Source organism: Herpailurus yagouaroundi, unplaced genomic scaffold (genome assembly GCF_014898765.1).
Source record: "Herpailurus yagouaroundi ecotype Mexico unplaced genomic scaffold, PumYag 159, whole genome shotgun sequence".
Lineage (NCBI taxonomy): Eukaryota > Metazoa > Chordata > Mammalia > Carnivora > Felidae > Herpailurus > Herpailurus yagouaroundi.
In genome coordinates this window covers 78081183-78107684 of record NW_024412400.1, presented here as the reverse complement: position 1 = coordinate 78107684, position 26502 = coordinate 78081183, and the positions used below count along the sequence as shown (strand labels likewise).

The window sequence follows — 26502 nt, the reverse complement described above, 5'->3', positions numbered from 1 at the left end:
TTCTGCCCACCCCCTCCTAGTCTCCGGTCACCAGTGCTCCAATCTGTTCACCACCCTAGATTTTTCTGAGTGCCATGATCCCCAGTGTGGAAAATAGCCAGCAAATACCTTGCCCCTTGAAGCTGAAATACACTGAGCCAAGACAAATCTGTTGGCAGGAACAGTGGGCACAAGAGTCACACTCAGAGAACAAAAACAGCTATTTATAAAGCCTCCTTCCTGATTGCTGGGGGCTCACTTTCCCTTATACTAGAGGGGCCACTGCCCCCTCTTGGAAAAGATTCTTCCATCCACAGCTCCGTGCCTGAGGGTCATGGAGTACCCATTCCAGTGAGCAGTGAGAACAGGGGACAGCATGCAGGCTGGATTAGATGTGGAGACAAGCTTTCTGATGGGCCGGGGCAGCTGGTTGTGCGGGTGACACAGATGGCCTCTGCAGCACCTGTGAGGTAACGGTCACGGGCCCCTTATAGGACTTAATATCCTGGCCTTAGAACCAAGCCCACCTGCCTTGGCTCCTTTTTTTTTTTTTTTTTTTTTTTTTTTAAACCTTCCTTTGATCTAAACTGTAGTTAACACCATTACTAAACTTGGAATTCAAATAGTGTAAAATGTTAACAGATAAAGCATTCTTGCTATTATTACTAACCTTCATCATTCAATTATAATTCAACTCACATTGCATTTGCTCTTTCTGTGTGGCTATCCCATCTGCTTGATTTTGCTAGATTATCATTTGCCTTAGTCACCTGACACTAGTCTACTGTCTTCAGTAGTGGTAGCAATAGTGCCACCAGTAACTCAACAGACCCATAAGGGTAAATTAACTGCAATTATTTGCCTTGTGTTGTAGTTGAGCTGAACCTTATGAAAATTTAGAATGAATGTAGTAAAGTAGCCTGTTGACATGGCATAGTTTTCCCCAGGTGTGTTTTTGGCCTTTTGAAAAATGGAACTCATTGCCACCTCTAATAATCAGATTTTCCATAAAAACGCGTATTTCTGGCTTCTCTTTAAAAGATGGCAGTTCTGGCAATACTTGGGTCCACACCCCTGCATGGCGACAGCGTGGAGCACCTGGGTTCTCTCACCCTATCCCATGTTGTGTCATCTTGCATTGTTCAGGGAGCTTGGAGAAACCTTAGAAATCAGCCCTTCGTTATAATGAGGAAACTGAGGCCAGGACATCCTGAGTAAGCCATGGTGTCACGTGCCAGTGTGTATGAGAACTAGGGCGGCAAGGCAGACCTCCTGCCTACTGGCCCAGCACGCCCTCTACCACATCAGTCCACCCCCCTCCACACAACACAGAACACCATCTTGTGGGTAGCATCTGTTTCACAAGACTGACAAAGAAGGCCTGACTGACTGTTTGAGTCATGACCCACTCAGGGAACCTGATTATCAAAGTCCAAACCACAAAGAGGAATACCATCACTTCAAGGGCTCCTATTTCTAGAAATAGCTGTAGTGTCCTCTTTGTAGCCTTCTAAGCCCAAAGAAATGTTTTCATGTTTTCATGACTTCAAAAGTCTATTGCCCTTAAAACTTCCTAGATTATCAGAAAAGGGCCGTCAGAAGCTCATTGCCTTTGCTGGTAAAAATGCCCAGCAGCTAGCTTGGTTTTACTTGTGGATATCCTTGAAAACAGGCTATTCATAGGCTGTCAGGATCATGACTGAATCTAGCTCAAAATTGCTGACAAATACTAAAGAACGTTTTTTAATTAGTCTCATTTCACCCTTATCTGTCAAATGAAAAGACTCAACTTACCAGTGTGCAATTGATGTTATTTTCTTATAAAACGGGGGGTGGGGGAGATTAAGAAAACCCAAAAATAGAATCAACCCACGGTGTCACTGCTGCTGTTTGCCTCTCCTCTATGTGACTGAGAGGCCCCTGAAGCCCAGACAAGGGTTCTTCTGCCTCAAGCACGGGCTCAGCTGGGTAGTTTAGAGCCTGACAGTGAACCCAGGAATTTCTTGGACATGGAAACCAGCCTCAGGATAACTGGTTAAGGATTAGTCATCTCCAGCTAAAAGGTGATTATGAGAAGGAAAGACATGATGAGCCAAAAAAAACTCAGGAAGAGAGATGCAGAAAAAACATTCCAGAAGTCATTAAAAACACGGTTAGCTTCATTTTCTTCAAATATAGTGGCTGCCTGGGGTAGACCCCCACCCCCCACCCTACTCCTGCCCCTACTCTTGCAGCAGTAGGGGAATGAGTCTCCCGGTGATTGCATCTCCTAGCAACAAGAAAGAACAGTTAGTGAGTACTTACCATGCATTAAACACTGCTTGGTGCTCTATATTTGCCACATGAGCTTCACAACTTTGTTGGGTAGAAAACAATATTCCCATTTCATACAAGAAACGAAGCTTCAAAGAACTTAAGTCACTCACCTAGCCAGTAAGTGGCAGAACACCAAATGCATGTTCTTGTACAACTGAAGGTGAAACAGACAGAAACTGGTGCCATAACCATCCAACTGACAGTAAGGTGTCTGGGGAGACATCTTCAAAAGAGAAGGCGGCACACTGGCATTCAGACTCTGGTTGGCAAGGTGGGATAGGGGCTACAAATTGTAGAGTATCACATGCCTACAGGGTTTTACCAAAGGCTTTGGGAAAGTGCTGGTGCTGATCAAGGAAAAGGAGAAAAGGGAAGACGAGGCAAAGGAGAATGCATACATCGATCTGTGAAATTTTTATTGGGAGCAACAGTACCTCTTCATAGAGTTCTCCTGAGACCAAAAAGAGATAATATATGTGAAATGCTTAGCAGAGTACAAAATCAAAAGGCCAAAGCCTGGTTCCAGATCAACAAGAAACCCGTCAGCCCTCCATGCTACACAGATCTGCTCTGACAGTGTAGACAGAACCTAAGAATCCTGGTTACTGCTCACCTGGTGTCTTGGTATGCAATGAAAATAGGCTGGGAGTTTGGTTTCCTTCCTGATCTTATGAAGGTGGAGAAAAGGGGCAACCAGGAACCTGTAGGGAACCCTGCCTCAGATAAGCCTACCGGTGAAATTCTCGGCAACAACACGCCAACATATATAAAGAAAAGTTTTGTGTTATGTCACCTGGCTTGAAGCCAAGCTCCACCTCAGGGCCCGCCATTAATGGTTGACCTCAATTAGGCAGGGTTCTGGGAGGCACCTTTACCGTTGTCCCAGTAGCAGGCTCTTCCTTTCTCCCTCTCTACCCCCATGGCCTCTGCCTTCGTACTTTCAACCATTTTGGTGGCTAGGATTGAAACAACCAAAATAATTTCCCTTTAGATGATCTCAAATGAAGGCTAGTGTCTATTTTTCTGATTAACCAGATAAGTGAGCTTCATTATGAAGAGAGTGTTTTGATTACTGAGAGGACATTGGCAACATTCAGTCAACAAACTTAATGTGGTTAGAGGAGGAGGGCCTTCCATAGACCAAGACCTGTTCTAGATGACATTACATGTCTCCTAAACTGGTTTGCCTTCTAACATTCCCTGTTCCACTCTGCTGGGGATGGTTCAAGGGCACTGCCCCTGCCCCATTTCCGGGTGAGCTGAGAGAAGGAAATGTACAGGGTGTCCAAGGAGCTTGTGGCTTTACTAGGATCAGTTCTGGTCTCCCTGACTCTCTGTGTAGATTCAAAACCAGGAGCTTCCTATGACAGATTCAATGCAAACTCCTCTAGAACTCCCCTGGCCACTGGGAGCTGTGAGGGCCTGACACTCTGCATCAGGCAGTATCTCCTAGGATGGAATGTAACCACTAACACCCCAGGTCCCCAAGTACACGCATTTAACAAGCTGGTGAAGGAGAACCACAGCAATCTAGTAAGGGCAATAGGAACACACACCACCACACCACAGAGTTTGCAAAAGCATGCTATGATACAGGGGCAGGGTAGCGGGGCACAGACAGGGTTGGGTGCCGCTCTGCACTAACTCACTTTGCAACCGTAGACAACCGTAGACAAGTTGCAAAGTTATCTTCCCCAGATCTTAATTTCCTTACTTGTAGCAATAGTATCTACCCCACAGGGTTCTTCAGAGACTTGAAAGAGATGGCATATGTAAAATGTTTAGCGGCCATGGGTATAGGCCATGGGAATGGAATGTATTCACTTCTAACTAAACCGTGCCTGAGTTAAAAAAGAAGTAAAAGCTCTTAAATTTTGGACACATAGTCTTCTGTGTTTAAATGTTCAAATGTTAGTGTCTCGGTGAAGCTATTCAAAGAATGTAAGCTCTGTGAGGCCAGAGACCCGTATTCATCACTTACCTCCAAAGCTTACACAGTGCCTCACCCATAGTATGGCTCAACAGATGTTCTATGGATGGATGCATGGATAGATAGGCCAAAACACAAAAGTGCTGTCCTTCAATTGCAAAGGCGGCTGCCACCGGAGAATTGATTTCCTCCGTCCCTCTCTCAGTGAATGGCACCTGCCATCTCATGCTAAGGTAAAAATCTGGACTTCACTGTGACCATTCTTTCTCATTCACTCTTCACAACCAATCAGCTCTGTCAGTTCTACCTCCTAAATTTTAGCTGGTGAATGCATTCTCTTCTCCATAACTCTACTGTCACTGCCTTTGTTCCTTGGCCTTCCCAATTCTGTTCTGTTCTACACCACCTGAAAACTACTCTCTGGGCCTCCAGTCTGTACCCAGCCCTTCTAAGCCGCTCTCCACACTTGGGACAGAGTGATTTTTAAAAAGCACAGATTTGATCAGGTCATTACTGCCACCCCGCGCCCCCAAACCCTCGCCAGCAGCCTCACTTAAGGATGTTCCATGACACACTGTAGACTTAAAGATAAAGCCCGAACACCTAAGCATGGCATTCTCAGCCTTCACAAATGTGCTCCTGTCTGCCTCTCTAGCCTTACCTGGCCAATCACCAACCCACCCACCTTGGGCTCCAGGGCATCTGTAGCAAGTTTATGTTCTCTCTTGCCCTGTGCCATTGCCTGGGCTTCTTCCTCTTCCTGGAGTGCTCTTCCTCCACCTTCCCTGTTCTCTTCCACATTCTTCAGAACTCAACCTTGCCATCACGCCCCTGGATTGCTTTCTCTGATTGCCCCTGGCCCAAGAATTGGATGTCCTTCTTCCTAGGTACTCCCAGTGCTTAGGGCTTAGCCCACAACTGTGTGAGCTTTTTCCCTGTCTGTCCTTCCCAGGTGCCTGGCTCACCCAAAACACTCATAGTGCAGTGTTTTATCTTCAGTGTACCTAGTACACCCCCATCTAGTTCTGGCACAATGACTTTCTTTTTTTTTTTTTTTTTTTTTTTAATCCCTGCTTTCATGAAGCTTATATTCTCTCTCTCTCTCTGTTTTTTTTAATGTTTATCTGTTTTGAAAGAGAGCGAGAGCCAGTGGGGGAGGGGAAGAAAGGGAGGGAGACAGAGAATCCCAAGCAGGCTACACACCATCGGCACAGAGCCTGATCCAGGGCTCGAGCTCACGAACCATGAGATCATGACCTGAGCAGAAATCAAGAGTTGGATGCTTACCCAACTGAGCCACCCAGGTGCCCCGGCACAATGAATTTCTCGAATTGATAAATATTTTGTCACACCATTCACTTTCTCAGAAGCATATTCATAATCAACATCACGTCTTTGGATGTTGTGGGACCAGGCAAGATAATTAGCCAAGGATTAGAGTATGGTCTATAACTCCAGAAAAATCTATCAGAATAAACATGTGGAGAACATGTTTATAACTAAACGTCAAGACATGATCCAACAAATATGATCACACATTTTTTGTCCTAGAAAAATTTGCACATATAATATTTACAGCCACCCAATCTGATCTGTCATTTTTGCCCTACTATGTTATCCAAACATGCCAACTCAAGACACTGAATTAATAGCCAGTATGTAAGCGACTAATGTTCTTGGTGAGCTTGCTATGCAGTAAGCATTATGTGAAGTGCTTTGCAATCACTTGCAAAGTGATTTAATCTTCTCACCCTCTGAAGCACATCTTTTTATTATCGCCATCTTACAGATGAGGAAACTAAGGCGTAACACTTGCCAAAGATTACACAGGCAGCAATGGACATCTTACCAGCAGGAGATGAGTAGTCTGTTTGATCCTCTCAGTCATTCTGCTACACTGACCTAACCATGACCTCTTAACCTTATTAAATTATCAGAAGAGCCACTTCTGGGCAAAAATAGCTGGTGGCTTCCGGAAATTTTTATTAAAACTCTAAATCTCCTGGCAATAACTTTCAAAAGTCATGATTCAGACCAGAAGTGATATTTGAAAATGGAATCACAATGCAGGTCTCTTGGCTACAGAGATGCTTTTGCTGCTGGAGAGGAATGCTCAACCTTGACATTTATGACAATCTGTGTTTTTCCTGTCATGGGGCTTTCGCCATCATTGTCTATTGAAAGGCACTGGCCCTCATTTAATCCTCCCTGAAGAATCCTGTCAGGCTTAATCCGTCTGTCCTGTTCCTTGATTGCCATTTCATTGAGATCTAGAGGAATGTGTCTTAAAGTCCTGACAGCTGACTACCTACATAATGATCCCCTGGCCACTCATAAAAATGCATATTCCTGGGCCCCATATCTATCGCATAGAGTCTCTACAGATAGAAGCCCAAGAAGCAGCATTTTAATTGCATTCTCCAGGCAACTCTTACGAATACCAATGTTTCAGAACCACAAATGTGGTCTCCGCATCCTCACAGCTCCCAAGTGTGCTCCCTGGACCAGCACCAGCAGCTTGCTAGAAAACACAAAATTCTTAGGCCCCAGTCCTGAACAACTGAATCAGAAGTTGCATTTTAATGAAGGTGATTTGTATTCACATTACTGTGCATACAGAGAACCAGCGATCTAGAACAGTGTTTCCCAATATTTTTCATGTCGTGGCACGCATGGAAAACAAAAGCACTTGGTTAGCATACAGATGAGAATGCCCAGTACGACAGTGGGGGCTCAGCTCCAACTTGGCCACCCCGAAGACTGAGGGGATCGATACTCCAGGCATGCCTGATTACAGCACACTAGTTGAGTAGCACTGGTCTACTTACAAGTATACCCAAATCTGTTGACTTTCTACATTAGGCGTAACTCCCTAAATCTTGCCTATTCTTATTTCCCTCATTACTTATCATTTCTTTTCAAGCACAGGTAGAGTCAGAAAGGCTCCGTCAACTAGGTCTTAGGAATCATCATACAATGGAAGAACACAGTCACATCTTCACATTCCAGGCAGACTCTTTGAGAAATGCAGAGATAAAAAGTTGTCTGTTATTCTGAAGAGTCATCTGCTATGCCCCAAGGAATACGAGGAAGAAATAAGAGCCTTCTGCCCTTCAAAGAATGCTCTTTTCCTCTTAGTTCACAAATCTGAGGATAGAGGATCGATCACCAGCACACAAGGTGGCTTCCTCTTTCCAGAAGAATGTGCCAAGAAAAATGTGATTTTGTTTAATCCTTCCCTGGCCAAATCTGCCATCTTATAAACTGGACAGGTGTCCCTTCTCTTAGCTAGCCCCTGATAATGGGATGACAGTTGGGAGGGAGGGAATGGAAATAGAATACCTTCAGACACATTACTTGCTGAGACGATCTGATCAAAATGATCAAGTGTCCGGACACACCATCTGACTTCGCAAAGCCCCCAGCTACGTGGGAATCCCTTTCCTTCCCCCACTAAAGAAGATGTTGAAAAATTGTAAAGCTCTAAATGTTGAGCTCTTACTTTGAAGCAAATGACAAGATCTACCCCTAAATGAAATATTGTCCTAACCTAAGCAAATACAATTGAGGAAGAGGTGGTGGAGGGAGAACTCTTGCTCCCAAACAACTCCGTTTTTTTCTTCTCTTCTCACTTTATCTGCAAATCTGTGTCTAATTCTCTCCATTCTGCTTCCCTCAGTCAGAGCATGGGCAAAGTAGCACGTGTTGGTGGGTTTAGTGTGGGACTATCTCTTCTCTGTGCCAAGACTGAATATACCTCAAGTCTCAAAAGTCTGTCTGATCTTCCCTTCCTACCCCAGCTATACCCAAGAGAGGGCTCTACCTGAAGTCCCTCTGCATTAGCAGTAGAGAGGACCATGATCAGAGAATGGTGTCACTTGTCGCCTCGCCTCTGGTTGATTTTCATAGAACCTTCCCTTGATCCAGATCCAGAGGCAAACACACCTTTCTCCTGCTCTGACCAGGAAGTTCAGAGCAGTTGGTGGTTCAGCCGAGTAGCCATGATGTCTATGAAATGAACGGGTTTTTCTCTAAGTTCTTTGCCGGAACGGTTGGTGAAAAATCTCTACCCGTATCATCTGATCAACAAGTGCTAAAAACACAGGAGTGGGGAAAGCTGAGGGCTTGGGCCTCCCAGCCCCAGCAGCATAGCCGTGTTGCATGACCGCTTCAAACACATGATACTGAGTCAGCTCTCTGCTTCGTGGTGCAGGATGAAGAACAAACTGTGGTACTTTGAATTTGGCACCTCTGAGACCTTTGCGGCCACCTGCAAGAAGCTGCATGACCACATAGAGTTGGAGGTGAGTCCTCAGGTGGGAATAAGCCTTCTCCGGACCTTAGTTCTGCCCCTGAACTGTCACACACACCCTCAGGACATATCCCCTGGGTCCTGAACAGGTGACCCAGAGTGGAGTCCACTTGTCATATCTCCATCCTATTCCCAAACACCGCTACACCCTCGCTCAGGGTTCCAACCACCGGACCTGCCCTTTTGGGCCCATCCAGAGAACCTTGGGGCTCTGGGGCCTAGAGGTCCATTCCCATCCTCAGCCCTGCCCCCACTGTGGCCTTGCAGTTGCCCCTTCGCAGAGAGGCGAACACTCAGTTGTCGCCAGCACAGAAAGGCAAGCTGCTGGTGGGGAGAGGCAATGTCCCAAAGCTGGTCAAAGCCTGGGAGCAGACACCCCCCCAGCTCGCTCCGCCCCCACTGTCACAGCTGCTTCAAGGAGCTGACTTCAGAGGTACCCCGGGTCGGCTTCGTGGGCATGCAAACTGTGCAGCTGCTCAGAAGAGCCCTCAGCTCAATGCTCTTCCGTCACCATCTTGAAATTCTTGAAAACTTTTTAACAAAGGGCCCTGCCTTTTCATTTTGAACCGGGCCCCTCAAATTACGTAGCTGATCCTGTTGCTAACTCTTCTGGCACTTTTAGCAGCCTGCCTCACACAGTTTGCCTGAGGTTTCCGCCCCCCCCTGGTTGATAAGCTGCCCGCCTCCCACCCGCTCACCCTACTCCTGCTGGATTCCCCTCAGAAGTCTCTTCACCACTGTGAGAGGGCTTCGTTGGTCTCCGGCCACCTGAAAGGCCAAAGGTCTATGCACAGCAGCTTGCCTCTGCTCTGCGGGTCCTCGGGCCGTTGGTTCCCTTGCCCATGGTTCTCAGCTACCACACCATCTTCCCGTGGGATTCATGCCTGTCGCCTTGTTTTCACTTGAGAAAAACAAATGAAAGAGGCAGCCAAAGAGTTCAGCCAGGGTGGGCCCGCCCTGGCCCACCAGCTTTGTCCCTAAGCCTGAATTAGCAGTCAAGTTGGGCCTGGACACCGCTTTGAGGAGGAGCATTTGGCCTAAAGCAGTGTGGGAAAGCCCCACCATTCCCTGCAGAAGGCAGCCTGTGCGCGCAGGGAGTTTTCACAAACAAAACACAAAGCCAGAGATTCTGTGCTTCTATTTGACTCATCTGCCTGCCTCTCCCCTCCGTTGCCGGGTTACCAATCCCAGAGTGGGAGGATCTGGTCAGGGCTAATCCCTAGAACTTTTGGCCAGCTCAGGGCTCAGTTGGAGGGCAGAAAGGCCCAGGAGCCAGGGCTCTGTGTCCCCAGGTGGGACCAGCTACACCTGGGAGAGGCTGAGGAGCTAGCCCACCTCTCTGAATCCACTGCCTGGGAGAGAGCTGCAGAGAAGGAGGGCAGGGCTGGGCTCGGAGCCTGAGCCCGGCCAACAGAAATGTGTGTGCATTTCTCCCGTTGGCATGATCGCCTGGTGGGGTCTCTTTAAATATACCCCGAGTGAGGGACAGCCCCAGCCTAACCACTGCCAGCTGCAGGCACACAGCAACTGCTTGTTCTCCCTGCAGCTGGCCTTGAAACTGTGCCCAGAATAGAGCAGCTCGGCTCCCCTGCCTGTGCAGCTCGCCCTCCCGGCTGCTGGTTCCCTCTGGGGCCAAGACACAACAAGGGCTCCTCCTCAACCACATGGGGGGCTAGTGGCCTCCCTGCAAAAGATGCTGGTGACCTCTGGAGGGGGTGGGATAGTTCATGCTGTGGGTTGTTGGGGACTTTGGGGAGCATTTCCTGTTTTCCTTATCTACCCATAATGAGTCTTTTTAGTATTTATTCATGAGGGGAATGGGGGGGAGGGGTCTTGTGACAGGCGGCTTCTAACACCCCGCAGGATTGGGGCCGGCACCTTTTTTTGCATCCAGAGAGCAGTGGGTAGACTTGTGATCCAGAGGGGGACAGAGAGACAGAAGGGAGCAAGGCATGTGAGTGACAGGGGTTGCAGGGCACCAGAGGTAGCTATGAGAGCATCAGGAGCCTCGGGCAGAGCAGTAAGAGAAGCTGGTTAAGTGACCTGCTAAATGTGGCCGCTAAACACAACAGCCCGGGCCCACGAGGACCAGCACACTCATCAGTTCAAGGTCAGCGGTCCCAAGAATAACTCCACACAGGTGTTTATACTACACATCACCACTTTCAAACCCCTAGCTCGGCTTTTATTGCATTGTCCCACAGCAACCCTATAAGCTGCGTAGGTCGGGTATTATTATCCCCATTTCATGGAAAAGCAAGTTGAGGCCCGGAAGTTTAGGAGGGTAAAAAGAAAGAAGAGAAAAGTGCAAAGGGGAGAGGAAAAGGTCACATGCTTCCGCTGCCTACCGTAATGTGTCCTCGTTTGACACAATAACCCAGTGAGGCAAATATCATCACATTTTTTTAAATGTTTATATATTTATTTTTGAGGGAGAGTACAAGAAGGGAAGGGACAGACAGTGGGAGACACAGAATCTGAAGCAGGTTCCAGGCTCTGAGCTGTCAGCACAGAGCTCAACACGGGGCTCAAACTCAACAAACTGAGATGGTGACCTGAGCCGAAGTCGAACACTTAACCAATTGAGCCACCCGGGTGCCCCTCGTCACATTTTTTTAAATAAAGAAACCGAAGCTCAGATACATCAAGTAACTTGACTAAGATTCTATTGCTGGAAACTTGTGAGAGCGAAGATTCGAGGTCTCCTGGAATGAGTTTTGTTTGAACCCAATAGAGATTTACCTTAAAAGTGCTAGAAACTCAGTGCTCAGTGAATGCTTCAGCACGGATACACAGGTTTTTCCTCCTTTGTTGAATGTGGGCCCATTTGGTTCTGTCTCTGCTGAGGCAGCCAGGTGGGTCTGCTGAGAAATGCTTTAAAAGAACGGAAGACACAGTCCTAACCTCATTTGAGAAAGGAATCAGTTCATGCTGGACCATAGGAGTCAGAGTTATGCCTTAAAGTTTGCAGAACGCTTTCCCATGCGGCATCTCATTTTATTTTGATCCATCAAACATTGAGGGCAAATATTCACATCTTTACTTTATGGGTCAGGAAGCTGAGGCTGAGAGGGTCAGTAACTTGAGAGCACAAACTGCTAAGGGGTTGAGGGGAACAGATAGTAAAGTCTATGTAGTTGCTGTGTGTGTGTGTGTGTGTGTGTGTGTGTGTGTGTGTGACAGAGAGAGAGAGAGAGAGAGAGAGAGGGAGGGAGGGAGACACGCTGGTAAAAATCAGGGTGGTAAAACTCGAAAGCTAACCTGAGATTACACAGGAAAGGTCTCCATTAAAAGTCTCTCACAGGAAACACCACCTGTTTCTCTGAGGCTAATGGCTTGTTGAGAAGGACTAGGAGACTTGGTTGCTTCTCGGAAAGCTTACAGCCCAGTCGACAGAACACACAACAGCTGGTTAATATAGTATACTCACTTGACTAGTGCTAAGGAAATTAGACCCAGGGGTCCTGGGGAACCGCATGAGGCAGATCACTCTAGATGCTGTTTTGAGCCGCTCAGAGACTCAGGCAGGGGAGAAGGTAACGCTAGATCTCCTGCTCAGCCGCGGACACTCGGCCAGGGCGGGTGCAGTGAAAGGCGCCTGGCCCAGACAAGACCAGGAGGTTAGCCCAGCTCTGTAATTAGATCGAGTAACTTGCTGAACAGTGTGTCTGGGCCTCAGTATTCTTATCTATAAAATGGGGGGGGGGGGAGGGGTTAGGCTACTTCCCAAGGCTGTTATCCAGATTAAAGTTTTCATGATTGTTGTTGTTTTTTTTTTTTTTAACTAGCAGTGGAACTAACTGCCTCACAGAATCTGCAAAGCAGCCCTAAGTCGTAGGTGTCATCACCTTTCCAGAGTAGGGGATTGAAGCTGAGAGAAGCCAAGGAGCTCCCTTGAGGTCTACAGCTTATGTATGGTCAGATCAGGCTTCAAATCCAGATTTGCCCAAGACCCAGGACTTTCAAGGCAGTCCTGGAACTTCAGTTTAGAACCCAGATTCTCAACTAGGTATGGGGCATGTGTGATCTCTTTTTATTTATACGCTTTTATTTATTTTAACAGTTCAGATAGCCTTTAAAGTAGGCATGAGATTTTTACCCTTAGGAAAAAAAGAAGATAACAAATATTGCAAATGCTCGCTCTAAATGCTTCCTTTCTGGCAACTATGAACGCTAGTGTTGTTCCTGGAAAATGGGTGCTCCGCAAATTGTGGTTGACGCTAATTAAGAAGCCAGCGTGTCACCCACATGACTGTCATCATCCCTGGTCTCAGGCTTCTCTCGGGGTCTCTTAGTCTCTGACTTCTCCTCCCTCCCAAAGCTGCCATTAAGGTTCATTTTCACCTGATTTCACCTGAATAAACAGATAGGGACTGGGGTGAGGGAGGGACCCAGTGAGTCACCTCCCCCACCCCAGGCCCAGAATAGCTTTGGAAAAAGGTTCTTAGACGTGATCATAGCTAGGTGGAGCCAACCAGGCAGGCTTCAACTCGAGCACTTATTTTACATGCTGTGGAAATTTTTCATTTTCCTGGCTAAAAATAAGAACTTCCAAAATTCCTTGATATTTTATCTACTTTAAAACAATGTTCACAAGGGAAGGCTAGCTGGCTCCACTAATATGAATTTCTGCATGGGGAAAAGTGAATCCAAATTTGGAAGCTGCTCAAAAAAAATGTTATCCAGTATATTTTGGGAATCCGCACATCAGGTTCCCCCTCCTCCCCCCCGCCACAACGTTTAATTGAGGATTTTTTTTAATGCAACAAAGTCTTGGGAACGATATATCAAATACTCCCATTCCCCCCCCCCACTTAGAAATATTTGTCAGTATTTTGTTTTATTCCCTTCAAGTATGTTTTAATCAAAGGAATAAAATATTTCAGATAGAACTCCGTTCCCCCGCAATCCTTTTGTGCCCCACAACTTGCCTTTTTCATGCACCATGATGTTCCTGAGATCTCTCCATGCTGATGCTGATAGAGCTAGTTTGCTACTTTTACCTGTTCTGTGGCATCCATACCCCATCCCACCCCACCCCCTCATCGCCCCTGCCCCCAGATATGGGGAGGAGGAGCAGAAATGGGAACCGTAGCCGCTGCCATGGAAATGCAAGTGGTGACCATTTGACAGAGGGGTTTAGCAATATACACTCAACTGAAAGCACATTTGTAGATCGCGTGACCCAGGAACCCAGACCTAGAGAACTTCCTGCACGTAAGCTCACAAGAGGCTAAGCAAGCATGGAGGCGCAGTGCAGCATTTCATTATTACAACAAAATGGAACCCACCCAAGTGACTGTTCTTCTAACACTTTGAAAAGACAGTGTGAGTGGAAGTACTAAATGCCACTGAATTATACACTTCAAAATGGTTAATTCTGTCTTATGCGAATTTCATCTCAAGTTTTGAACATTTAATTTTACAAAAGGGAGTGTGCTGGGCACTGTGGTAGGGATAGCTGATCCTCATCATGGTATGGGCTTTGTCTATGAGAATCCTAAATTCTAAAACTAACATTTGGCAAGCCATGTACACGTAAAGGAGTTAATAAATGATGCATCAGGTTATTTTAGGATTGGGCAGATACCTTTAGCTACTCCAATCCATTCAAGGGCCATTATTTTTCAAAAGAGTGAAATCAAGAACTTTACAGGTTAAGTAGCTTGGCCAAGCTCACCCGGGCCAGTTAGGTGGCACAAGTTTTGACTGGGGGCATTCTTACTCTGCCTCAGTATCCACCTACAATATCGCACGCTCTTAAATGAGAGGGAAGAAATCTACAAGCACTGTGGCCTCTTCTGGCATTGAAACCTTCTCAGTCTGGGCGAGTAGAGCCCTTCAGAGCTTGGAGTAGTGAAGGTGGGAACTGGCCAAACGCTCAGCCCATCGAACCAGCTGTAAATCCAAGGGAGATGAAATGAAAACACGCTCCCAGGGAAAGGAGAGGTGAGAAGAGCATTCAAATGGATTTCGAATTCCTGGAAAATAAGAAGGTGGCAACCTGATTACGCATTAAGCCTTAGAGTCAAAGGACGGCTGCAGTGGGCCTTAGCGAGACATCCTCCTTCTAGTCTGTTCCCTTCCTTGGTCAAGGCCAGTGGCTCCATCACTCCAGCACCATCCTCACAGTGAGACCAGCCAAGGCAGCTCTGACCACCTCGCATTGCTTCCTGACCATCACCCTGTCCTCAACACTGCTGGTGTCCCTACCTCAGTTCCTTCCTGCTCCCTCCTGCTACAGGGGCAACTCTTCTCCTGATTGTAAAAGCAACCCAAATTCATGGTAGAACTTTAAACTATAGAGGGGCAGAAAAGAAAAGCAGCCCACAATCTCAGCAGTCAGTTCAGCACTGTTATACTGCAGGCCATGTTTTAACCCTGTAGTAATATTAGCTCTCGTTTCTTTAAAATCAGGATTCTAGGGGCACTGGAGTGGCTCAGTAGGTTAAGTGTCCGACTTCGGCTCAGGTCATGATCTCGCAGTTCGTGGATTTGAGCCCCATGTCAGGCTGTGTGCTGACAGCTCAGAGCCTGGAGCCTGCTTGGGATTCTGTGTCTTCCTCTCTCTGCCCCTCCTCCTCTTGCGCACTCTCTCTCTCTCTCAAAAATAAGTAAACATTGAAAAGATTTTTTTAAATCAGGATTCTAGAACGACCTCTATGTTTCTTTGATTCCTTACATCTTTACCCATTTTTCAACACAGCTCCATCCTCCCTCTCCGCCTCTTTCAGCCATGTGCTGGCCACAGGTTTCCTTCACTGATCCTTAAAATCTCTCAGCCGAATAAGACGAAATGATTTCTGTCAATTTTCTCTTACAGAATCCCACTGTTTGCTTGCAGTTTCAGCCACATAACTTTTTCCCTCTCTTAAACAACCCCTCTTTTTCATCTCCCACAAATGTGTGCCCTCTATTTCACTCCAAGCCTCCATTCATCCGTATGCTTTTATTCTCTTGTTCTTTTCCATTTCCTTTGTTCTTTTTGAATTGCTTTGATTTTCTTTGTCTGCAGACTCCTGGCTACACATACTTTGTGTCTTCCAAGGACCTTGGGATAACTTTTAAGGATGAATTCTCATGTGCGTATTTTCACAAAGCGGTGGGAGATACAAGGCACGGTGGCTAGATGAGGCCCTCAGCAGTCTCAGATGACCCGGGTTGGGGTCAGGTGGCAGTATGTCAGGTCAGGAGGCACCCCCGCGACAGGTTCCTGGAAGATGGCTGCACTAACCTCTGCCCCGGTGAGCTTAATTTTTCCACCACCAAGGTCCCTTAGTGAAAGAATAACTTCCCTAAGCCATATCTACAAACAAATGCATCCTCTAAGTAATGATCAACTGTGAGCTTCTATCAGTGGGATATGTGTCATTTCTCTTAGACTTTTTAGAATATTGAAAAAAATCATCATCTTCTCCACACTCAGGAGATTCAACAACCTCGGGGAACAGAAGCATTCCAGTCTTTTCCTGCTTCTACAACTGGGTTATGTGACAGGGACTATTACAGAGAATATCGCAACAGACAGAGAATATACAAGTATGACTTGTTGGCCCTTATCTGTCTTAGGGAGGTCACAAATTGGCTGATCCTGGTCTTCTACAGAAGAGGAATTAAGAGGGTAGAAGAAGTGACTCTTTCTGGAAGGGTATATAATCTAACAAAGGATCAGATACATACCATGTGCACACATACATGTTATATCTCAAGTCCATTAGGATCAACAATCATTTACCCTTGCAACGAGCTCCATCCTGGCATCTTCATACACACCTTATTTAATCCTTAAAACAACTCTGCACGTTGTATATAATTGCCATTATTTATGCAAGGAAACTGAGTCTCCTAAAGGTAACTAAGAACTCTAGGATTAGACGAGTTTCCAGCCCACGTGCCCCCATAGTGCCGCAGCACGCCCCGGAAGAAATGACCTCTGTATTACACTCTGCTTTCCGCCTAATGCACATGCCTGGATAGTGGAGCTCCCATTCGGGATCTGGCATATCTATTAGGCAGTCAGCTGTCTGAAGCAAGGACTCTGTCTGCAGCAAGGATTCTGTATCCCCAGGCCTAGCCCAGTGCCTGAAATTAAGTCATTGCTCTGTAGTTATTAATCATAAAATTGAACCAAAGAGTGAAAAGTCCCATAATTAGCGTAAACACTAACAGAAATGACCACTTGACCAGCCTCCAGCGATACCCTCTTGTTGAAAGCCACCAAAATAAAAGGGACCCACCTTGCTGCATTTGAAACACAAAGAGGGAGGTGGCTGAGCGTGCCGCCTGGCACTGGGGCCTTCTAACTGCCTTGAGTGGGAAGTCCTCCCACACCCATCCCTGAGTGGTTGCTGGGACCTCTGAAAGTAGCAGAGGGTCTGAGACAACTGTCAACCCAGGGCAGGAAATGCCAGAGTTCTCCCACTTCTTTCCCACCGAAGAGAGTTAAGACAGTGAGTGGGCAGAGCCCATGCGGGAGTCATGGTGCCAGGCAGCTGTGGCATCAGAGGAAGTGACCCTGAAAGGCAGAAGAAGGGGTCTCCATTCGGAGCCCTCTCTTATGGCCCAGAAGCCTACCTGCCCCTGAGCCCTGCCTGTCTCCATGGCAGTCAGCCCTGCCCTGTCCGCCAGAAAGCTGGACCCTTCAGAAAGCTCTATTCACCCCAAGTTGGCCTGAGCAACACAGACAGCGAAACCTGTTAATCTGCATCCAGAGCAGAATGCCTCAATACACCGGTTTTGGGGTTTTTTGTTTTGTTTTGTTTTTTAACTTGGGGAGGGTGGAGCAGTGTATAGGAAATGGCTTTGCCTTCTGTCCAACTCTGAGGCAACCCACCACCATGGGCTCTGAGAAACAGCAGTTTTGTTTTGGAAACTGGCACCCAGCGCAGGCTCGCTCCTGGAAATGAATTTGGTACCCCCCCCCCCAGCTGCAATGTTCTACTTCCAGCCTCCCTGCCAACACCCCCTTCCAGCTGCCCCTCTCAAAGGCACCATTGTGCCCGCCTGGCACAGCAACAGAGGAGGGCTGAAGAGGAAGAAAACATTTTCTGCCCATGGGATGTTCTTAAGCAGGTTGTGTGTACATGGCTTCAATGCTGCATTCCTGGAGCCCACACAAACCCGCCAAAACTCCATCATCCCTGTCACAGTTGGAAGCCACTTTCCAGTCTATCTGGCCCACCACAGCTCACTGTCAGAGAACACAGAGCACGCAGCTGGGTGGGTGAAGCTGGTGGGAGGGGGGGTCACGATGACACATTTTCAGTACAGCGCTCCAGCCTGCCAAAGCAAGGCTGAACGTAGACTCTAAACTGGAAGGGGATTTAGTCCTATTTACCACTCGACAAAAAGATTCATTCTGGCACATTCTGATACGTGCACATCCAGCCTCTTCCTGGGTACTCCAAGGGTAGGAAGCTCACTACTTTTCCTGAAAACCCTGTTCCATTGCTGGACAGCTCGGACTTTCAGAAAGTTCTTCCCAGTGTTGAACAAGGATGTGTGTCCTGTTCATCGCCATATCCTTCCCCTGTCAGCACTTAGCGCAGTGCTTGGAACAAAACAGGTGCACAATAAGTGTTTGAGGGATGCATGACTGAGTTCCTCACCCATCCACTGGGCCCATTTATGCCCTCTGGTGGCACATAGAACATTCCTTCTTGCTCCAGCTACAGAACATGTAACTGCCCCTCATAGGGCTAAAGATCTATCTTCCACATCATCTATTATTTTCACTGAGCTAAACATCCCCTGCTCCTCATGTGACTCAGTATACAGACCCATGACTATACTGACCACTCTTCTCTCCATTGACTCCATTTTTTTCAATGTCCTCCTTAAAATAAAGGCTCCACTCCCTTGTATCTAGAATACTCAAAAAGTGGTCTCATAGGTAACAAAGCACAAGGTTAACAGGCATCAGGTACGTGGTGTCTAAGTTGGACTGTCTTCTTGAGCTGATTATTTGCATTTCACGCAGGAATCTTCAGGCTCATGAAGGCTACCATGAACCTGGATAAATTCGGAAAAGAAGGACCTTCCTTAGTTTCACTAAGTCCATGTTTCCTCATCTGTAAAAATGAGGCTACAAATACCAACACTGCAGGGTTGTAAGGATTAGACATAAGATATATGAAGTGCCTGGCTCATAACAGTTACTCAATAAATGATATACCTTAATATTACATAACACTGCCCCTCTGAGTGCAGGGAAAGCCATATCTTGTAAGATTTACCCATATGCCAGGCTATTTTTTTTTTTAACATAGATAGTACTGGACAACGTTTCCAATAATGCCATCACCACTCATTAACACCACTCAATTTATCACCTTCTCTTCCCTCGGGATACACATAAGCTTACTGACACTAAAAATATTCTCTTTAGTTCTTCTCTGGGGAAAACAGACATCATTGTTTGCCCTGGCTGCTTTTCTTTCACTCCCAATAAATGTCTCTGTTCTGGCCATAGGCCCTGGAGATATGTAGATATCTACTTCCTTCTCAGCTTGCTTGCTGGTGCATCAGTTCCAACCCTACTTTCAGTGATGTCACGTTGGGAGCTTGAAACTGGCCATAGTGGGAGTATTTATACCATGAACACCACAATCAGAGCTGCTGCCGCTTTTTTTTTTTTTTTTTTTCCTCCTGGAGATCCTGCTGTTAAGCACTTAGCAGCACACTACTGCCTCTAGCATTGACCTGCTGTGAGCACCTTGAAGGCGAGGACTGTGTCCCATTTCTGCTCCATCCCCAGGGTCTAGCACAGAGTAAGTAGGTTTTCATCATTCTTGATAGATGAGTAAATGCTTTTGTGTTCTGTTTCTTAATGTCTCATGTAAATCAGGCCCCATGTGCCCTATTCTTGTTACAAGCTGTTCAGCTATAGATTTCCCTTAGCTGTGATCAGAGGACTACTTCTTTCACACTTGGATTAACCTTCCTTCTCTCTCCCTAACCTGGACATTCAGATGTCTACTTTATTCGGTCCATATATTCATCCTTGGAAGTTGTGGAAATTCATCTAGAAGGAAAGAAACCTTGTCAGGTTTCTTTAAAGAACACCTTTCCATTTTGGGATTTCTCCACGCATTCTTTCTTTCAATTAACAAATAGTTATACTGGGCATCTAATGTGGATAAGGCATGCCAGGTACTATGGAAAACATAGAGCTGTGTAACATATGGGCCCTATCCTCTGGGAGCTGAAAGTCTCCTGGGGACAGGCGGATAATACATAGCAGAATGTGCATTCCACATTTGAGAGAAAAATAAAGCAATGAAAATTCAGAGAAGGAAAAGATCAGTTTCTACCGAGAGCATTGGGAAAAGCCTTATAGAAGAGATAGGTTTTGAGCTGGAAAGGTAGGATTTTAACATGCTTAAGAGAGGTGGCTGGCAGTTTAGGGAATGAGTCCAGAAATAAAAGCAGGTAGGCCCAACTCTGTGGCCTATGTGCAGACCAGTTTCAGCTACCATGACAGGCCTTTTCTAGGATCCAGCTCACCCTCTTCCTCAGCAACTTTCCTCTTTTCAAACCAAAGGACACCTTGGACCTGTGCCTAGCCTTCCCCATAGTATAACTTACATTCCAACTTGCCAAGGCAATTCACAGAGAACACCCTCCCTGCCTACCAACGCAGTAATATTCCCACTGTAAGTGAGCACCACCCCCATTCTCACCTGGGCCCTATAGGAGGCTGGGTCTGTACAGGGTGGTACAGATGCTTTCTTTCTGCCTAATACCTCAGCATCCTGTTCCCTCAAAAAAGGGGGTGGAGGATCTCGGTCAGGTCTTTATGTCAGCCAACCCTTGAGTGTATATCTGAGGCTCTGACATAGAGCCCCAGCATCAGGTGAGGCCACCCTCTCCTCCTGCCCATCCTCCTCTCAGCCCTTCAGAACCTATTCAAGTGTGTCTGGGTATCATCCACCTCTTCCTCAGCCCTCACTCTTCCTCCCCACTGTAATTGAAATATTGTTTTCCCTAGACATTGCCCGGTACTTCCCTACTTCACTCTTCAAAAGACACCCCTGCCCCCATTTCTCACTCAGTAGAGTAGGAAAGGACTCCAGTATCCTCCTCAGACCAATGTCCACCACTTCCTTTCCACTCCATTTACTTCCACCCTGGGTACTCCCAACGTCCTCCTCCCTCTGTGCATTTACCCAACATGTATTCATTCATTGAGTATCTTCTCTGCCTCAAACATCCATGAAAACCCTTCTCCTCAATCATATTACCCTTTAGATTCCATCTTCTCTCTCCAGCCCCATTTGCCCTCAAACCACATGGCTGTTCTGACTCTGTTCCCTCACTACTACGCCTACCCACCCTGCAGTCCCCAGTTAAACCCTAGCTCTTACAAGAGTTAGCTGTGTAATCTAGGAAGGTCACTTACCAACTGTATGACTCATTGTTCTCATTTTGGTAATTAGAGGTTACCAGATCTAATATCCATCTGGTTTTACCATGCTAAGATTCTATGCTTAGGCCCTCATCCAGCTGCCAAAATCGCTCTTTACAAAATCACCCATGACCTGTTGGTTGCCAATCCAAATGACCAAAAGTCTAATGTCAGATCTGCTGATTCTGATTAGCTATGTGACATTGGGCCATTCCAATTTAACTTCCATTTTTCTCATCTATAAAATGAAGTGGTTGGACTCAATGACCCTTTAAAACTTTGTTTCCATGAGAACACAGATTCGGAAGAGAGAGAGATCCTTTTTTTGAGAGTGGACAGTGAAGAATTCATGGAGAAAATGACATTTGTAGAGATCCCAAAGAAAAGCACAGAAGGTACTAGGGTGTCCTCAAGGGTATCCTTCCACTAAGGGACTATAATAATGGGCCTAGACAAAGAGCATCATCCAGTAATTAAGAGTTCTATAATGGAGGATTCAGGTTGACCACACTGGAACCCACTAAAAATCTGAACATCACAAAAAAAAAAAAAAAAAAAAAAAGAGACAAGCAAACTGTAACCTCCTAATGAGATGCACTAGGAAATACCCCCACTGATAAAGTAGTCTTGACAAAAAGTCAACTCAAGTGTCAACTGTACTCAAATTTTAGACATTTAACTGATTGATTACATTTGATGTAAAATGTCAGCCTTGAATCTGATCAAGCCTCTAAACCTAGAAGTACCAATATAACAGACATACAGGAGATAAACTGAGAATATGTTTAAAAGACATCTCAGATATGCAATCAGCAAAATCCAGAGTCTGGGAAACATTACAGCCTTCTCAAAGTGTGGCCCCTCACACCAGCATCAGGGTCACCCCGGAGCACACACAGATGCAGTCTCAGGCCTTACCTCAGATCTCCTACATTTCAATAATCCTGAAGTGACTTGTATGCACAATTGACCCATTTCGTTCAATAAATATTAAAATATAAGGAAAAAGGAACAGGGAATTTATAGATCAAAAGACAGCTAAGAGACATATCAAACAAATCTATAGACCTTTTAGACAAACCAATTATTTTTAACAATGAGATTATCAAGGAAATTTGAACAACTACCGGATATTTATTGATATTAAGGAATTGTTACTTTTTAAGAGTGATGATAATATTGGGGTAATTCTTTTTTTTTAAGACTCATCATTAAACATAATACAGAAGTATGTATAGATGAAATGATAGACTATCAAGAATTTCGTATAAAAGAATTCAGTATGGAGATGGGGAAATGAACTGGGGAAATTAACTGTGAGTTGCTAATTGCTGAAGGTGACATTTGGGGTACATGGGATTTCTCATTCTACATTCCTAAGTACTTAAAAATACCCATAATAAAAAAAAGATTTAAAAAGAAAGACTAAGAAGGAGTCCTCAAAGATGGGAGGAACAAATCAAGATAAGGCAGTGGCAGGGAACGCAAAAAAGAGAATGTCAAGTCTAACGGGGACATAACGCCCCAGAGCCGTTGGGGCCTGGGTTACCTCTCCGATCTGGCCTGGGAGGGGTCATTCCAGAGAGCAGACAGACACAGCCCAACCGCAAGAGGATGAAACAAAAACAATCTGCGTTCTAAAGCAGAAAAATTCGACGTAATCCGTGGCACCGTGAATCGAGGTTAGAAGAAGGGAGAATTTCCTAGCTGCTAAAAACTGAAACAGGTCATCAAGTAAATTATGGGATCTCCTTCTCTGAGGACCTTCAGAAATAGGATCGACAGGGCTGAAATGGAGACGGCCTCGCTCAGCAGGGAGGAGGTTCAGATCCGCCGCCTTTTTCAGGTCAACGAGGCCGGCAGGCACTGGGGCGCGGAAAAGCCCTCAGCCAGGGCAGGGAAGCATCAATGCCTCCCTCATCTCCTCGGCTCTCTGCCCCTCTCGGGGCGCACGGAGATCCTGGCGGTGCTGGTTCTGCCCAGAATGATGGGGATTTTAGGGATCCAAGAGATCAAGGCCGGGGGGTGGGGTGGGGGAAGTGGGGCATAGCGCGGTTGGGAGGGACAGATGAATGCGTATTCGCAGTGCCTTGCATTTGCACGGAAGCGTGCGCTTCGGCTTCCTAACCCAGTCTTCTGGTTGCTTACGCACTAGCCAGCCCCCCGCCAAACAAACCAACCCCGGCTCACAAAGAAACCAGAACTGTGGGTATTGTCTTCGCAAGGGAGGCAGCGTTGAACGTCGCCGACAGCTGCGGGACGGCGCAGTCCGGCCTGGGAGGAGGCGGGCGCGGGCGCGGGCGCGGACCGCTCCGGGCCGGGGCTCCGGCAGATTCCTGAACCGCTTCCAAGGGCGCAGGAGCCGAGCTGGACTCGAAGCTCCCAGCCCCACCCCGTGCCTGCAGCGCCGCCTCGGACCCAGGCGGCCCGCCGTCGCAGTGTGACTGTGCGCACGACTTCGGGCGTGTGTGCGCTCGCTGCCGGGGACAAGAGCTCTCTGTTTCGGCCCCAGAGCAGGCTATAAATACCTGGGTTCAGCGCAGCCTCGGCTTGGAGGGGAGCCTGGTAGCCCAGTCCTAGGTTAGGGAAGGCTAAAGTGCGCGCAGGGACCGCCGCCCTCCTTGCGCTCTCCCCTGGAGCCCCTGGGCCGGAGCAGGGGGAGGGGGCCCAATGACGTCATGGAACTGGTTGGAGGATTTAGCTCAGGAACCCGCCCGGGAGCAGCCCCAGGCCGATGTTCTATTTAAGCCGACAGTGTACCACCCTCGGCTCCACTTTCCCAAATCCGGCACCGCAGCTTTCCACTTTCCCAAGACCTACATGGGCTTGGGATTCTGAAAGAAATCAATGTGTGATGTCTAGGCCAAGAACCCCGGAGAACGGACATGCAGGTATGGGCTGACAAGGCCCTCACAAGCTTGGGTTGGGCCATGAGGCCATTAAAATTCTTCTAGCAAGGCCTCAGGTAGGGGGACAATGATTTCAGGCTGAAATATGCCTCGTGGCACAGTTAATATTGTTATTAACTGTAATAACAACGTAGACAGTTCTGGAATGCTACTGCCTTCCAGAGACCAACCAAACCCTTAAAGTGAGAGTTACTCCACCACCCCACCCCCATTTTACAGATGACAGACTAAAGCTCCAAGAGGTTAAGGAACCATCGCGAGATCACACAGCCGCCAGAGTCAGAGCCAAGATTTAAATCCATTATCTCTTTGTCTTCAAGGCCAGGCGAGCTCTTTCCAAGACACTGCATTGCCTCTCACTTTTCAAATTAGGTGCATTCCAAAGGTGGGGGGCACCTACTGTCCAACAGCCCCTAGGCTCCTCCCATCTCTTCTATTTGCCCCGGTCTGCCCATGACCCAAGACATAATGGGGGAAGGGGGCAATCTATCAGAAAGCAGAGGGAGGACTGTTTGCTCTCCTGGAGAGAGGTTAGCAACTTACCAAGTTAATAGCTAACCTTTCTAGCTGGTTATGACTGGCGATGGAGGTGACAGGGTACACTTAGAACTGCAGTAGGGAAAAAAAGATGACTCTGGAATACGATGTGCCAAGGGCTGTGCTGTGCTAGTGGTATACTTTTTTTTTTTTTTTTTTTTTTTTTTTTTAACAAAGCTGGCACAGAGGCAAGAACTAATACTGGTATCCAACATCGATGTGCCGGGCACTGCTCTAAGTACTCTGCAAGACTTAGTGGTGGGAAGATTTCAATTATTCAGACAACAGCTGGAGTTTAATTTTGCTATAAGTCTAGCATCAGCAAAAGTCCCGATTTGCCTCATTGACTCTTTCGTCTCCAGAGTGGGATATAGCATCTGACTGCCTGGGTTTGCATCCTAGCTCTGCCAGCCTATAGAGGGGCAAGTTGTGTAGATTTGAGCAAGCACCTTAGCTCCTTTAAGGCCCTGGCATTTGGGGGTAGCAGTGGTGCCCCTGAGGGTCTCGAGAGAGACTGCAGGGGAGGGACCAGCACAGTGCACAAGGAAGCTCTTGCCAAACATAAGCTGCTAATACTATTATTATCACCTCTGGAAGGGCAGGGACATTTTAACCAACAAAAACTAGATTGAGATGATGTGGAAGTAACTATAGCCAAGAAGGAAAGTGGCCATTTTGTCTCAGAGGTGTTATGGATATAGGAAGATACAGTTGGGTGCAGAGTATGTGTGTGTGTGTATATATATATATATATGTGTGTATATATATGTATATATATATATATATGTATGTATATATATATACTTTTTAATATCCATATATATATACGTGTGTGTGTGTGTGTGTGTAAAGGATGGAAGGAATAGAAGATATTCCAAAATAAATTTTGAACAATTCATTAATTCTATTGGGAAGAAAAAGGAAAAGAGTTTTAAAAATAACCACGACAGTCACAGGGAGCACTGGGTTGAGCCGATGCTTTCAGGGGACTGTACGCATACGTGCAAAAGCAAAGTGTGGGCATGCATCCAGGTGTGAATGCACAAAAGCAACTCAACTTGAAGTTGGAGGCCAAGCAGAATGTTAGATGATGTTTGAAGCAAAAAAGAACATGGAAAGGAGATAGCTCATTAGGACTTTGCCTCCAAAAGAGTTTTTATCTTTTTCAAGAGAGAGTAGCCCTAACAAAAATTGGAAGGCCAGATGCTAAAGGTGGATACCACAGCCCAACACAGAGTGGTAGAGAACTAACTAGCCTTGGAAAATACATACACTGGAATCCAAGTTGCTGGACAAACCTACATACACGTCATTCAGGGGCCACTTTGACAAATCTAGAAAACAGAGTGGGATTGATCCAATGAGAGGCAGATGGACAGATGTCCCAGTTTTCAGAAAAGTAGAAAAGGAGACATGCCAGTCCTGGCAAGTTTCTGGAATAAATTATTAACCAACTCTTTGCCCTTTGCACACAGGTATTAGTGATTTAATATGCGTCCTCTTATTCCTTTTCTGGTAGAGGTTGTAGGGTGGTCATTTAGGAAATGCCATTGGATCTCAGCACAGATCTTATGCTTTCGTGGAGTAAATACAGGATTGAGGTCTGGAGACGTAGATACTAATCTGGCTCCACCATTAGTAAGTTGAGTGACCACAGGCAAGTTCCTAAACTTCTCTGGCCCTCATTTATGAAAGATGGGACATGTTCTTTTAAGGCACTCTCATTTTTAATATCCATGATTCTACATTGTAATGAAAAATAGACTGACAGTCCAGAGAATGTAGTCCCAGTAGGGCAGCCACACCTCGTGGGCTGTTTAAGCAGTGTCTGCTGTCTTAAACTGACCGGAGAGAGGGCTTGGTCCCTGCTTTTGCCCTTTACATACATGTTTTAATGACTTAACCCCCAAATGATATGAAGCCTATGGCAAGGGGTCATAGAATAAGGATTTAAAATAAACCAGATGGACAGAGGGGGCTTAGGCTAAGAACCAGATGAAATTGATTGACATCAATATGTCTAAGTTATTTATGTCTAAGTTATTTTTAAAAATACCTACATGGGGCACAGGGTGCCTCAGTTGGTTAACATCTGACTCTTGATTTCAGCTCA

General features: G+C 46.5%; 1 protein-coding gene across 13 annotated transcripts in view; it reads left to right on the top strand.

Annotated features, from left to right (window-relative positions):
• Nucleotides 1-26502, top strand: part of DGKG (diacylglycerol kinase gamma) — a 217172-nt gene that overhangs the window by 140218 nt on the left and 50452 nt on the right. For all 13 annotated transcript variants that reach the window (XR_005792298.1, XR_005792299.1, XR_005792297.1 and 10 more), the window contains one exon: nucleotides 8439-8529. Coding sequence is in view for 1 of the 13 variants with exons in the window: in XM_040481018.1 (XP_040336952.1) it covers nucleotides 8439-8529 (91 nt within the window). In the remaining 12 variants the exon portion in view is untranslated. The remainder of the gene's footprint in view (nucleotides 1-8438; nucleotides 8530-26502) is intronic.